The sequence below is a fragment of the Eleutherodactylus coqui genome, chromosome 3 (assembly GCF_035609145.1).
Source record: "Eleutherodactylus coqui strain aEleCoq1 chromosome 3, aEleCoq1.hap1, whole genome shotgun sequence".
NCBI lineage: Eukaryota > Metazoa > Chordata > Amphibia > Anura > Eleutherodactylidae > Eleutherodactylus > Eleutherodactylus coqui.
The window spans coordinates 56,021,980-56,037,222 of NC_089839.1; the positions used below are offsets into that span (position 1 = coordinate 56,021,980).

The window sequence follows — 15,243 nt, forward strand, 5'->3', positions numbered from 1 at the left end:
CGGATGGCGCAGTACAGTACATTGAGATTTGTGAGATCTCACTTTACTTTATGTTAATAGATGCACAATGAAATTGCCTTAATGAGTTGATCTATCATGTACACTAATTACAGCACCCAAAACTGCTGACCACTTTTTCTATGTACACACTTGTCGTTGTTACTATGCTTTATTGCCTTTGGCACCTTTTGTGTTTTTACAAATAAATCATCTATAGCATCTCTGAACTGCATCTTGCTGTCTCCTAGGTGCCCTCAGTCATTTTCACCTTCTCACTGGTTAATGGCTGAAGTTATCTATGCGTTTTATGAACTTTTAGGATGTTATTAATTGATCTCCCCGCTTTTATGAGATGAATTAACATTTTATTTTCCACACTGGTTTATTAAGTTGTATTTAGAAACTAGTAGGTGCAGCTAAAGTTAATGGTGTGGATGATGGATGATAATCATCAAGTTGTTCGTGTAGGTACAGAATTCAATTTCACCAACTAGACTTTAAAAATTCTGGTTTCTAACATATAACACTTTCACTGCCAGGCATCTCTATAAAGCATCATGACTTCAACCCCTTAACCCGTTAAGGAGCAAGTGCTGTAAATTTACGGTGCCTGGTCCCGGGCCTAAAGCCCAGCCATATATAAAATTCTGGTGGGGATTAAAGCCGCTGCTTCTGTAATCAATCAGAAGCAGGACAAGTTGTCAGCTGTTAGACACAGCTGATAACCCGGAGGAGGAGGGAGAAGTGGGTTTTAACTAGAGATGAGCGAGTATACTCGCTAAAGGCAATTGCTCGAGCGAGCATTGCCTTTAGCGAGTATCTCCCCCGCTCGAGACAGAAGGTTCAGGTGCCGGCGCGGGGGAGCGGTGAGTAGCAGCTGTCAGCAAGAGGGAGCGGGGGGGAGAGAGGGAGAGAGATCTCCCCTCCGTTCCGCCCTGCTCTTCCCCGCAGCTCCGTGCCCGCTGCCGGCACCCGCCGGCAATTGCCTTTAGCGAGTATACTCGCTCATCTATAGTTTTAACTCTTTCTGCCTCCGCCTTTGTTCAGTACACATCACTCAATAAGCAATATGTGCTAAAAAGTGGAAGTGCTTCTTCCACTACGGGAGCCTGGGCCTATTTTGGCCATACGGGTGCATTCACACAAGCGTGTGCGTGTGCGTATGCGTACATTGGTGTGCACAAAACCGCCACCCACGTACGTGCACAAACACGCATGAATGCAGGTCCGTGCAGCATCGCTTTCAATCAGGCCGCAGCTGCTGCCGGCGGCCGCATTAGAAGCAATAGAAGTGATTTTCAGGGAAGGGATTGAAATATAAGCCCTTCCCTGAAAATCAGCCATAGTTTGTGTTTAAAAAAAAAAAAAAAAAAATTATATATATATATACATATATATACACTCGCCTCTCCGACGCCTCTGTGTAAATATTCCCCGTAGGGAGTAAAGAATAGTGTTCAGTGCCGTAAGGACTCCCTGCAGGGAATATTGATACAGACCTGTGGTGCACGCAGGTCCTATCTTTTACAGCTGCGAGTGTTTGCACACCTGTAAAACACGGACATTTGAACACAGCATAAGGGAACCAATGGTTCTAATAGACTCGTGGTTTTGTACGCACATAAACACATAAACACGTTCGTCTGAGTCTACCCTAAGGATGCAACGATTTTTGGGGGGATTTTAATTTACACTTTTTCAAAAGCCATAAGGTTGTTATTTTTCTGTTTCCATGGCCTTATGAGGGCTCATTTTTTTACGTGGCAAACTGTGATTTTTATTGGGTAAATATAATGTATTGTAAAACTTTTTTTTTTGTGAGGGCAGTGAGAGAAAACACAGTTTGCAATCTTTTTTTTTTTTTCTACAGAATTAATCATGCAGTATAAATGACACAATAATTTTTTCTGCGGGCTCGTACAATGACAATGTTACCCTAATCACTCCAGGATGGTGCAGACATTTACCCCTTCAGTGGCAGATTTATTATTACCATGTGATAGGGAAATTCAATCGTTCTGTCAATATGCTGTGGGGCTCCAAATCAGAGGTGGTTATGGCGGCCACCGTGAGAAAGCAGTAACACAGACAGGTCTATGTGCAAAGCAATCTACCTTTATTACATATGTCACAACTTATATAGTAACATGACGCAGGGTGGGCTTTATGTCTGATAAACTTGTTTTCACGTAAACATACATTGTTGCTTAGGGATGTTATCTTATATTGTACAATTTTTCACATTTCAATATTACATTCCGTTGGCAGTTCCAGTTGAACAGGATATGCGATTAGTAAATTTTGCTGAGTTGTACTTCTAGCAGTATGCTCAGAAAATCCTGTTTAGCTGTGTCAAGAAGTGGTGGACAAGGTAAAATCATATTCAGGCCTGAAACCTTCACACCATGGCAGTTGTTTTAAGTGAGTCAACGATGCAATTTAATCTCACAAGTATTTGAAAGTACTGTACTACTTTGACAGTTGGTATTATGGCAGGGAAATCTCCCGGGCTTGCTGCACTGAGTATGCAGTATAAACCCCAGGAGATTTCAGATGACAGCTCAGTGCTCTGCATATTTCAGCACTAGAACTGTCCACAGAAATCTTCCAGGGTTTAACTGCATGGTCAGTGCAGCAAGCCCCGGAGATTTTCCGGGTGTGCCACTAAAGGGATTAAGGAGTTTAAGAGGACCTGTCAGCTCACCTCACTTAACTTTACATCTACTGAAATAGCCAAGTTTACATGTCTTTTAACACCGTAAGATAACTTCCTATTCCACAATTTACCTTTTTATTTGCTTTGCAATAGGTTTTGTTGTGTTAAGATAACAGTAGCCTTTTAATGGCTTGAGATTAGATAATTGTCACATAAGGGTATGTCAAGTTAAGTTCGGCTACATCTGTACTTGTATTCTGGAGCATCCTTTCTTAGAACCCTAAATTGTGCCGTTCCTCTGTTAATTCTGTTAAAAATATGTAAATAGACAACCGTGTGGTACAATTTCTATTGTTAAAGAGGGGCAATCTGACTCTACCAGCACCGATTGAATAGTGTGAAACCTTGCAGGGACATGCCCCCAACTAGTAGCACCCAGTTACCAATTAATTAATACATAACAGTGGGACGGCACAAGACAGAACTCCAAGAAAAGATGATCCAGAATTAATACACACAGATTACAATTATATACTGAAAAAGATAGAGGTGACAGGTCCTCTTTAAATAATTACTGCAGTAAGAAGAAAGGGGCTTTGGTTGGGGTGTAATTTTAATACCCATTATATTAATTTCAAGCAATAGTAGTATAAAACCTCTGCTGCAGTATTTGCGAAACCGCACCCATTCGAATTTAAGGAGCACGAGAAAAAGTTTTAAACTCTTAGCAATAAGAAAGATTACCACCAATCCCTGTCATCTCTCCCTTGTAAACACTTCCAGTGACCACAGGAGGGGTGAAACATGAAATGTAATTATGTGTTCTGATTTTTACACATAGGGGTTTTTGTCTACTTTAAAGGGGTTTTGTCATTTAAAAAAAAAAAAAAATTTCTATACTCCCCTATTCCTCCACAGGCAGTCTCCTTACGGCATTTTCTACTTGCTGAGCTTCTCCAGTGCCCCAGGTCACCTCATCGCAAGCCAACCGACTTGTTATGAAGCCTGCATTCCTTGCATTCTTTTTCCTGCAGGTCAGTGAAGGTCACTGGCTAGGAAGGAATGCCGATCTATTGCAGAGACAGCAGGCATGAGCAGACTTTGCAATAGCTCTGCACTTCCTTCTAGGCTGTGAACTAGTGACGTAATGTAAATTGCCGGGCAGGAAGTAGACTGCATGTAAGCAACATCACAGGAAGAAGAGGAATCGGCCAGTTGGAGGTGAGGTGACCTTTTTTTTTTTTAAATGACAGAACCCCTTTAAGGATTCAGACACTTTATTATTATTTATTCACAAAGAGCCGTGCAACATAAGCTCGAGATCACAGTTCGTCTTCATAATGTTTCAGGATCCATTCAGGAACCAAGGATGATGTTGTACATTAGTGTAAGAAGTGTGCAGAGCTCAGCAAGGCTTTTGTGAATTACAAGTTTTCATTTTATTGATATTGAGTTGTTTCAAGTGACGGTCAAGGTCTTTAAGCACGGCATGCAGTGTGCCGATTATCACTGGGACCACCACTGCTGGCTTGTGCTAGAGACACTGTATTTCGACCTTCTCATCTACATGTTTGACCATTTTCTGTTTCCCATCGATCCTGCCATCACTGGGTTTAGCAATGTTGATGAGACACACCCTTTTCTTTTCACTGGTGGTCATATCGGGTGTATTATGAGCTAAGACTGTATGTATGTATATAGTTTAATTTTGAACCACTTTTACAGGCTTATGGTCCCACTAGTTCTTCATTGTGGGCAGATGGTAGTTTTTGGAGAGGTTCCAATAAATCCTCTTTGCCACTGAATTGTTTCTGTGTTTGTACTCCATTTGTGAAATTTTTTTGCAACATCTGAGTATGTGGCCAATTGTTTAATCAGCTTCATTATAGAGTCGCTGTACATCTATTATAGATTTTTCCACCTTGGCTTTTATCACATTAGGCCTGATGGCCTGCTCTTGTGCAGCTAAAATCAGTCCTTCAGTTTCTATTATTCAGCCTTACGGATGTTTACTATAATCAGATCTTTTTTTAATCCACTTTTACCCTTGTTTTTTTATTTATTTTTTTAAATGCTGTTAATTCCAGCGTGCTGTACAGATGAAAACAGGGGCTTAAATACATTACATATGAAAAACGGCAGGAATAATAAACATGACAAGCTGATACAGAGGGACAGAGGACCCTAAGGCCTCATGTCCACGGGCAAAATATGATTTTAAATCTGCAACGGATGCGCATCCCATAGGGATGCATTGACTACCCGCGGGTAGATAAATACTCCCGCAGGCTTCTATTGAAGCCTATGGAAGCCGTCCGTATCCGCGGGAGACCTAAAATAAGAATAACTTACCCGCAGCGGACCGGGCAGGTCTTCTCTTCTTCACGGCCGGATCTTCTTACTTCGGCCCGGCGGATGTGCCCGGCGCATGCGCGTGGCACGCTTCCGGCGTGCCGAGTACATCCGCCGGCCAAAGAAAGAAGATCCAGCCGTGAAAAAGAGAAGAGGTGCCTGGTCCGCTGCGGGTAAGTTTATTCTTATTTTCAGCGCTCATGTCCGCGGGGCAGGAGGGACCCGCTACGGATTCTCCATGGAGAATCCGTAGAGGGCCTGATTTTCCCCGTGGACATGAGGCCTAAAAGCCTTTTTTTTCCGGCTCTTTTCGAAGCTTTCTAAGGCGGTGTAGAGTTTGATGTGTTGAGGTTGTAAGTTCCAGAATATAAATGACGCACAGGAGAAATCCTGAAGATTGTGTCAGGAGTAGAGATGAGCGAGCGTACTCGCTAAGGGCAAATACTCCCCCCTGCTCCCCCCCTGCCGGCACCCGAATCTTTTGAGACGAGCGGGCAGGTATTCGCGAAAGGCAATACTCGCTCGAGTATTTGCCCTTAGCGAGTATACTCATTCATCTCTAGTCAGGAGCAGAGGAAGATGTCTTGTGAGGACTGGAGACCAAGTGTACGGAGGTGTCAGGATATTAGGTCAGAGATGAATGGAGGGGAAAGGTTGTGGACAGTCTTCAAAGTTATTGATAATATTTTGAACTGGACTCTCTGAATGATGGGTACCCAGTAAGGTCATTGACAGGGGAGAGGCGGAGGGTGGGGGTTGACAGGGGAAGAGGTGGAGTAGTTGGGCACATCTCCAGTTAACCCATTGAAATGGATCGAGTATCAGCCTGCATGTACAACTACCTTTCCATTCATTCAGGGACACATCGGACCCCCATTTGTTGGGAGTCCAGGTGTTCATATTACCACTAATCAGCAAGTTGTCCTCTGTCTTGTGGATAGGGGATAACTTATTTTCATAGGAAAACCCCTTATCACTTTTATGAAGACAAATACATATAAATTTAGACATAAGCATGTGTGAAAAAGTTTTATTTGTGTATGTTAGAAGTGTTAAAATGATGAATGGTCATCCATATAATACATGGGTGGCCCGAGTCAGCCATAGTGAGAATAGATGCTTCTTAGAAATCTTCCAAAGTAGGGAATCCTGCTCTATGATGCAAATGCCCTAATCAGGCTTTTACACTTGGGTTGTTTCGATGGTACAACTCCTTTATAAAGGAAAGTATCACCTATATTTTTTTTAGTAATTAAAGTGACCTTCCAGGCCTGGAGAAACAAAAATGGCTCTACCCACTTCTCTGACTACCTGATTGACAATGTGCATTAATATGCATCATTAGTCTAAGACTTTTTTTTAGCCAGCGCTGCCCATGTGAGCAGCACTGAACAGTTAATTTACCATGTAGTGTTTTAAGGCTACTGGCATACCAGGCTCAATGAATATGTATCAGGTATTCAGAGAAGCACTTCAGCTGTCTTTCTCCAGGCTTGTAGGGTTGCTTTAAAACCAAATGGTGAAACATTTTTCCCTTTTTTTTTTTTAATTTTCTGGTTGTAGATTTTTTTTCTCTATTTTCTGTACATGACTGTGGGGGCGCTGTCTTGCCTGAGCAGCGGTTAGAAGTACCGGTATTTTATAGATGAGCTTTGTAGCAAAACTCATGGGCCAGAAGCCCACTGACTACTATGGAAAAGCGTTCGAGACATGCTCTGTGAAATGTGCAGGGGCTGCTCTGCAGTATGGGGAGGAGGTGAGCTATGACCATGTCCTATTGTGAATGGTGAAGGCTGTGTTATCTATACATAGGTGTTTTTTCATAATAATCCTGCCTGTGATGATATTGACATGTCAATTCATCTCTACAGAACAGTCTTAGTGTGAAAACTGCAGGATTTCACGATTTTTTATTTTTTTTAATATAAATTGTGACTTCAAAAATGTAAAAAAAAAAACAAGATGTTTTTGCTTAGTATTAACGTGATTTATAAAATAGGTCGTTTTCTGATGACACATACTCTTGGGGACAAAAAATGACATTACTTCATTGAGTGTCTTGTGAATTCTCTTGTAAGACCTTGGCATAAGTGCTCTACTATGATAATCAACATCTCTGAGTCCTCTAACAGTTCTATAATTAATATCTTCATCTGTCGTCTATTTATTATTCCTTTACTACCTCCTACTCTTGGTTGTTTTCTTCATCTTTTGCTATCACTTGAGATAATTTGGTTTGTCTTCCGCCCATTGTCCTTCGTGCTTTACCTTCATTTTATGAGCCATTAACATGGAGCACTATAAGGGAATATATGATGTGTTGTAACTCTAATTATGCACATCTACTAGTGATTTATCTTTCTGGTACATGTTTAATTTTAGCCCTCATTAACTTTACACCAACACTCTTTATCAAATTTACTATACTTCTCCATGCCCTGAGACCATTAGCCAGCGGAGCTCCCTTGGATGTTGGTCTCAAGTATTAATCTTATTTTTACTTTTTTCTTCATGCCAACATTTTACATTTGCAGTTTAGTTTTAATCTGTGTGTGTCGCTCGTAGGAAATTACATTTATATCTATGTTTGGCTGATTATTTTGTCAGTGTTCTCTATAATCTGTATAGTATTATATAAACTAGATTTGTGCATTGTAGTAATCAAATACCTCAGAAGCTTACATTAAAATGGTTATACAACCCAAAGGAGTTATCCCCTATGCACAGCATAGATGATAAATAGCCGATCAGTAGAGGTCCAGCCAACTGGTAGGACCCCCGCCGATCTCAAGGATGGGGTCCCAAATGTCACTGAAAGAATGAATTGAACGCTGGTCGAGCATGAGTGTCACTGCTTCATTTGCTTCAATGCAAATAAGGGAAATAGAACAATACCTCTGCAGCGCCACCTATTGGAATTGGAAAGCAGCATTCTGGCAAGTCAGTTAGACTCTTTATACAAACCTTGTAACAATGACTGGGAATTAAAAGCCAAGCCAAGCCAGAATCAATATACAGACAGCTGTTTCGGGGTGTTTGCCCCTCATCAGTGTGCAGTAGGTTTCTGGCTTGGCTAACAAAAGGCTTATGATGTGAGTCAGGGACACTTTCATTTCTCCTTGGGGAGAGCACCTAGACGGTGAGTGAGGAGACTTATAAGGCCATTCATACTTCTCTGGGTAATATGCAAATAAGGGAGATGAAACAATACCTCTGCAGCGCCACCTATTGGAAGGCAGCATTCCTGCAAGTAAATGTTACTCTTTATGTAAGTCAATGTTAGACTCTTTATACAAGCCAATCTGGCAGTCCCCTCAAAATAAATGGAGTGTCAGAGCGCAGACAGCCACTAAATTCTTCGGAGATCTTTGGGATTGGCAGGAGTCGCTGTCTCATCTAAATATATTTGATGCAGAACTCGGTTACCTTAAGTGCATTTTAACCCCTTAGTGACATAACTAATTTTAGCCTTAAAGGGGTTGTCCCGCGAAACAAAGTGGAGGTATACACTTCTGTATGGCCATATTAATGCACTTTGTAATGTACATCATGCATTAATTATGAACCATACAGAAGTTATTCACTTACCTGTTCCGTTGCTAGCGTCCTCGTCTCCATGGTGCCGTCTAATTTTCAGCGTCTAATCGCCGGATTAGACGCGCTTGCGCAGTCCGGTCTTCTTCTTTTCTGAATGGGGCCGCTCGTGCCGGAGAGTGGCTCCTCGTAGCTCCGCCCTGTCACGTGCCGATTTCAGCCAATCAGGAGGCTGGAATCGGCAATGGTCCGCACAGAAGACCTGCGGTCCACCGAGGGTGAAGATCCCGGCGGCCATCTTCACAAGGTAAGTCAGAAGTCGCCGGAGCGCGGGGATTCGGGTAAGTACTGGACGGTTTGTTTTTTTATGCCTGCATCGGGTTTGTCTCGCGCCGAACAGGGGGGCTATTGAAAAACAAAACCCGTTTCGGCGCGGGACAACCCCTTTAAGAGCCAGTAAATCGTATTTCCTTCTGTGATTTTTGCGGTCATAACTTTTTTTTGTTTTCACCAATCTATCTATATAGCTGTATGACACATTGTATTTTGCAGGATGAGTTCTAGTTTTTTTTAGGTACCAATTTGGGGTACATAGAATGTACAGAATACCTTTTTGTTTGTTTGTTTGTTTTTTTTGCTGGGGGGTCAATGGAATAAAAAGCAATTTCACCATTGTTTTTTGTGTTTTATTTTTATAGTTTTCCCCATGTGGTATAAATATTATGTTCACTTTATTCTGCAAGTCAATATGATTATGACAGCACTAGAGATGAGCGAGTATACTCGCTAAGGCTAACTACTCGAGCGAGTAGTGCCTTAGCCGAGTATCCTCCCACTCGTCTCTAAAGATTCGGGGGCCGGCGGGGGGCAGGGAGCGGCGGAGAGGAACAGAGGGGAGATCTCTCTCTCCCTCTCCCCCCCCCCCCTCCCGCTCCACCCTGCTCACCGCCACAACTCACCTGTCACCCGCGCCGGCAGCCGAATCTTTGCAGACCAGCGGGAGGATACTCGGCTACGGCACTACTCGCTCGAGTAGTTAGCCTTAGCGAGTATACTCGCTCATCTCTAGACAGCACCAAATTGATAGAAGTTTTAGTATGTTTCACCACTTTTGGAAAATACAAGCACTTTTTTTTTACAAAAATACTTTTTGTGTGGCACCACTTTTCAAGACCAGAGCATTTTTAATTTTTCCGTCAACAGAGCTCTATGAGGACTTGTTTCTTGTTGGACAGCTTGCAGTTTTATTGGTACCATTTTGTGGCATATATGACTTTTTAATTAATTTTTATACCTGTTTTAGGGGAAACGAGATGACCAGAAAACTGTTATTTTGGCTGAATTTTCTTATAGGTTCTTTTTTTTTTTAAAGAGTTTACTGTGCTGCATAATGTAATCTATTATGGGTTGTTATGGATGTGCCAACAACAAGTATGTGTAGTTTTTCTTTATTTTTTCAATATTGAAAGCCTTGTGTAGAAGGGAAAATGTTGTATATTGTTTTTACTGTAAAACTATTTGCATGGTCAGTAATGACTGCAGTGTCTGTGGGGGGAAACAGTGTAGAGGAGTGAAGAAAGTCCTTATAATTTTACTTCTTTTCTGGTAAAAGTTGGAACCTTCATTCTTTATTTTCCATAGATAAATATCCGGGTTGCTGCATGACTCCTTAGGTTATTTACAGATTTGTGGCATTGAGACGGAAGGCTAGATGGAACAATGGACTTTGGGCTTTATTTTCACGGGTGATTTTCACACATGATTCCTGTGTGTTTCGAGATGCACAGAAATCACACGTGAAAAGAACCTGTTATTTTAAAAGGGTTTATCTGCATTGGCAGTTTTTCTCTCACAGCATGTCCTCTTTTAGGTTGATATCGCCCAATATTTTCTATGTACCGAAAAAATGGTATTGCACTTATATGCTATGCAATGTGCATGCAAATGCAATATAATTTTTCTAGATTTTACCATTAAAGCATGTGATTTTCACACAACTATATCACATATGCAATGATATACAAATAAGGGACATAATACCTCTGCAGCGCCACCTATTAGAAGGCAGCATTCCTGCACGTTATTGTTAGACTCTTTATACAAGCCTTGTAAATGACTGGGAATTGAAAGCCAAACCACAATCCATACACAGACAGCTGTTTCAGGGTAGCAGTGCAGGGACTTATGTTTCCCACAAAATGCACTTTTTGAAAATACGGAGATTTGCAAGTGTGATATTGGCCAAGTTTCTCAGACTGATATTGCTCGAGCTCGTGTAATTATAGCCTTAATTCTTTCAAATCGAAGTTCCCTGCCGCCAGCACACTCCCCAGCTCTCATTTATTTTGGGTGGGAAATTGCGTTGTGGTTTCCATGGGATTATTCAACAGAAGCACATAGAAATGATGTTATGATGATTTTGTTAGCAATCTTTTGAAAATTAGACTTGATTTTATGAGCGTTTCACATCATTTCTTTGATTATCTCTCTATCTATCTCTCTATCTATCTCTCTATCTATCTCTCTATCTCTCTCTCTATCTCTCTCTCTCTATCTCTCTCTCTCTATCTCTCTCTCTCTATCTCTCTATCTCTCTCTCTCTATCTCTCTCTCTCTATCTCTCTCTATCTATCTCTCTCTATCTATCTCTCTCTATCTATCTCTCTCTCTATCTATCTCTCTCTCTCTCTATCTATCTCTCTCTATCTCTCTCTATCTATCTCTCTCTATCTATCTCTCTCTCTATCTATCTCTCTCTCTATCTATCTCTCTCTCTATCTATCTCTCTCTCTATCTATCTCTCTCTCTATCTATCTCTCTATCTATCTCTCTCTCTATCTATCTCTCTCTCTATCTATCTCTCTCTCTATCTATCTCTCTCTCTATCTCTCTCTCTATCTCTCTCTCTCTCTATCTCTCTCTCTATCTATCTCTCTCTCTATCTATCTCTCTCTCTATCTATCTATCTCTCTCTCTATCTATCTCTCTCTCTCTCTATCTATCTCTCTCTCTATCTATCTCTCTATCTATCTCTCTCTCTATCTATCTCTCTATCTATCTCTCTCTCTATCTATCTCTCTCTCTATCTATCTCTCTCCTATCTATCTAATACAGTGCCATACAGAGGCATCTTATAACTGCATTCAATGTGAATAGCATATGTTTGATGTGATTGTTCCCAGTAAGAGAAACCAAGTAATCTTGTAGATATACTTTTTAATGGCTAACAAAAATACATGATGTTATAGCGAGCTTTCGGACCTCTTTACGGTCCTTCCTCGGGCATAATGGAACAGATCTACAGATGTATTTAATAAATACACATGATTACATGGGAGGGCAAGAACATGGTAAACTTAATTTGCACTAGATAAATACCAGAGACAGAGGGTGAGAGGGCACAGACATGTTGGAATTAATAGCATTTAGATAAATAACAAGGAGGGATGGCCATAACAGTAAATTAGTCCAGTGACAAGGAATGTGAAATCTCTCCTTCAGACCTGCAAACAAGGAAAATGGAACAATACCTCTGCAGCGCCACCTATTGGATGGCAGCATTCCTTCAAATCAATGTATGAGTTTCCAGCCCTCTCTGGGGAGACACAACTCCAGTCCCCAACCCACCAACCCCCCAGTTATCTCCACACACCCACCAGGCACTCTCCTTAAGGACACCCCTCTTGATTTCCTTCAGACTTTTCATATTTTTTTTGTTTCAGCATAGAGTTTCAAACACTATGCAGAGAAGAGCTCTGACGTCTGTTATTTTCTGCATATGCTGAGGGTTAGAAACATGCGTCGGACCTCGCCTGACATGGGAGCTATGCAGGGAAATCTCAATATCGGACAAGGTCTGACACTGGATTCGGAAAGGTTAATGTTATGTTTTCATAAAGTTTTTGTCCCCTTTAGCCTACTTAGAAGGATAGAAAATAATGGTTAACTAAGCGTTTCTAGCTTTCTAAAAAGCAGGACAGAAACAAAAGCCTTGTGAAACAGAGACCAAAGTGGTTTCTGCTTCACACATTAAAAGTGTTGTACTGGACCTTCAAGTTGACCCTTATCCACAGAATAGGGAGTAACTTGTTCGGTGGGGCTCGCTGAAACCCCTGCCGATGTTGAGAATGGGACTTCCCTGTCCTGCTCTCCTGTCACTGTGAGGGTGGCTTCTCCCCCTGCAGTGACTTCACCATGATTGGAGTACTGGCTGCACATGCGCGGTCAACACTCCATTGATTTCAGTGGGGCTGAAAGAAATGCCCGAGTGGTTGCCACTCGGGTATCTCGGCGGTCCCATTGAAAATTAATGGAGCACTAATGTTCTTGAGTGACCAGCACCTCATTCAGTCCCCTCACTGCGGAGAGAGTGTATACAGGAGAGAACTTGCAATTCTGGTCCAACCTCTTTAAAGTCTATGATTCCATCCATGCTTTCATCCCCGTGCCGTTTTCGGCATTACATGAGCAAATATTTAAAGAGTTCTTGAAAAACATAAGTGTGTATGTTATATCTGGACAGATCTTCAGATCTTTCAGTTTTTTGTAATTTGCCCTAAGAACAGGCTGAATTCTTTGTAGCATGAAATTCAGCTAGTAGCTGGAAACCTCTCAGACAGATTCTGTTTGGCGTTGGCATAATGGTGTCATTAACAGCTGCGGTTTTTGGGCTCCACGTTCATGCCGCGAGCGTCTTCCCAAAACTTCTCTATTGAAAGTCGTCAGTAGACTGTGACCATACAGGGATGCACATAGTCATTAGCAATACTGAGAAAGGCCTAATATGTGTGCTGAGAAACCTAACACCACTGATGCGACACCAGCCTTGTAACTTGAACTTCAGTTAATTGAGATGCTTTTAAGATCTTTTTTTTTCAGCAAAAATGTACTTTATAGCGATGTTCTAATAATTTTCAGAATGTTTGATGACTCTTTCTGGCTTCTTGCAGCTTAATACCTTAGAATTTCCTCCAAAGAAACTTTTTGGAAACAAAGATGAGAGAGTGATTGCGGAGCGCAGAGCTCAGCTGGAGGTAAGTGTCCTACTGGTCAGGACTTGAGGGTTTACCCATATGAAAACAAAAACCTTGATTAGTACTTTAAAATAGTATTTATTGTATTATACATCAATCTGATGTACATGTAATGGTTTTCCATGAAAGACACAAAATTAGTACCAGCTCAAAATTAGAAGTAATTGGTACTAACTGTACATTGTAAAACGCAAATTCTTTTGATTACTCCACTGCATCAAATTAGAATAGTAATCAATTTTGCATATAGTCTTGATGTGAAAATATCTTCCTATCTTGTGTGTACAGTTCCAGTATACAAATTATGAGTCTCCATTGTTCTGGACTACATACAAACCCTGTGTTATCTGATCCTGTAGACATGTTATTCCCCTCTGTTGGCCGATTTTGGGATCAGTACTGAAATCCACAGCATATTTTTGCAGATCCACCGCAAAATCCGCACTATTTGATGCAGATTATGTCATTGACTCAAAGCAGATTTCACCGAAACAATTGACGGGGTAAAGTCTGCTGTAAATCCGTGTCAAAATCCACACCAGTGGTACAGAAATTGGTGCTGATTTTCCCTGTGGAAATTGCACACCAAATCCACTATGTGTGAACGTTCCCGTAAGGTCCTTTTTCATAGCTTGTTCCGACCCATCGGTGCTCATTAACAGTTGATAAACTTTACGTAGACCAATTGAAGCTTATGAGAACGACCGATCATTCATACGCCATCAATTTTCATTGTACACGTGCTTATTGTACACTGAGAGATGTGCTGCCATCTACCATGATATTTGAGGCAGCATAAAAGATACGATCAGTTAGAAGTTTCACGATCATTGGCCTGTGTGAAAAGACGTCTACTCAGTATAAGGTAGTAGGAAATGTGGCAGCAATTGCCTTCTTTCCATGCCACTTCCAGCTCTTGAAGCCATCATTGCTACTCATTAAAGCTTTTTCCTGATAAGCTGAGGGCTGTCTTATAGCCAGCACAGGGTTACAGGTCATGGAAAAGGTAGAAAGACTGTGCCGGTTCCTCAACGGGGGCAGTTGCCTTTATGGAAGCTACCTCACTTTCCACCATAGTTAATGGAGTTTTACCAAGATCTAAAGTTACCCCCTATCCCAAGCATGGGAGTTCCAAGAGTCGTCATATGAATGCAGCAGAGGCTGCACATGGACACCGTCACTTCATTCATTTTATTGATGGTGCTATAGATTCCTGAGCGCCATATTCAACAATCTCTGACACCATCATTGAAATGAATGGGGCAGCAATACAGATGTGCGAGCTCAATACACGTGGGGATCATCGTGACTCCCATTCTCGGGATCAGTAGAGATCCCAGCAGACGGAGCCCACCGATCATAAAGTTATCCCCTAGCCTGTGAACAGGTAATACATATAGATCTTGGTAAAGCCCCTTTAAGAATTTTCCAAACCTTTTTCAAGCTGTCAGCACACAAAAATTTAAATACAAGCTGCTAATTTATGTTCCATATGTTCTAATTCACTTCAAAGCAAGTCTATATTTTTGTTTGGCGAACTGCGACAATGTCAGAAGTCTGAAATCGATTTCGACTCACATGCCCACACTGACTGACTTACAATACACTATTAATCCCTGAAACAAATGAGGTGTTTGACAGTTTATGGACTTCATGATTATATGTTCA

At 41.4% G+C, this 15,243-nt stretch overlaps 1 protein-coding gene across 2 annotated transcripts in view; it reads left to right on the plus strand.

The window, feature by feature from the left end:
- KIF16B (kinesin family member 16B) overlaps positions 1-15,243 on the plus strand; it is a 342,084-nt gene that overhangs the window by 302,008 nt on the left and 24,833 nt on the right. Inside the window, exon 26 of one of the 2 annotated variants that reach the window (XM_066595622.1) lies at positions 13,492-13,575. The exons of the other annotated variant lie outside the window; for it this stretch is intronic. Within the exon in view, the coding sequence (XP_066451719.1) occupies positions 13,492-13,575 (84 nt within the window). The remainder of the gene's footprint in view (positions 1-13,491; positions 13,576-15,243) is intronic. 2 annotated transcript variants of the gene reach the window in all.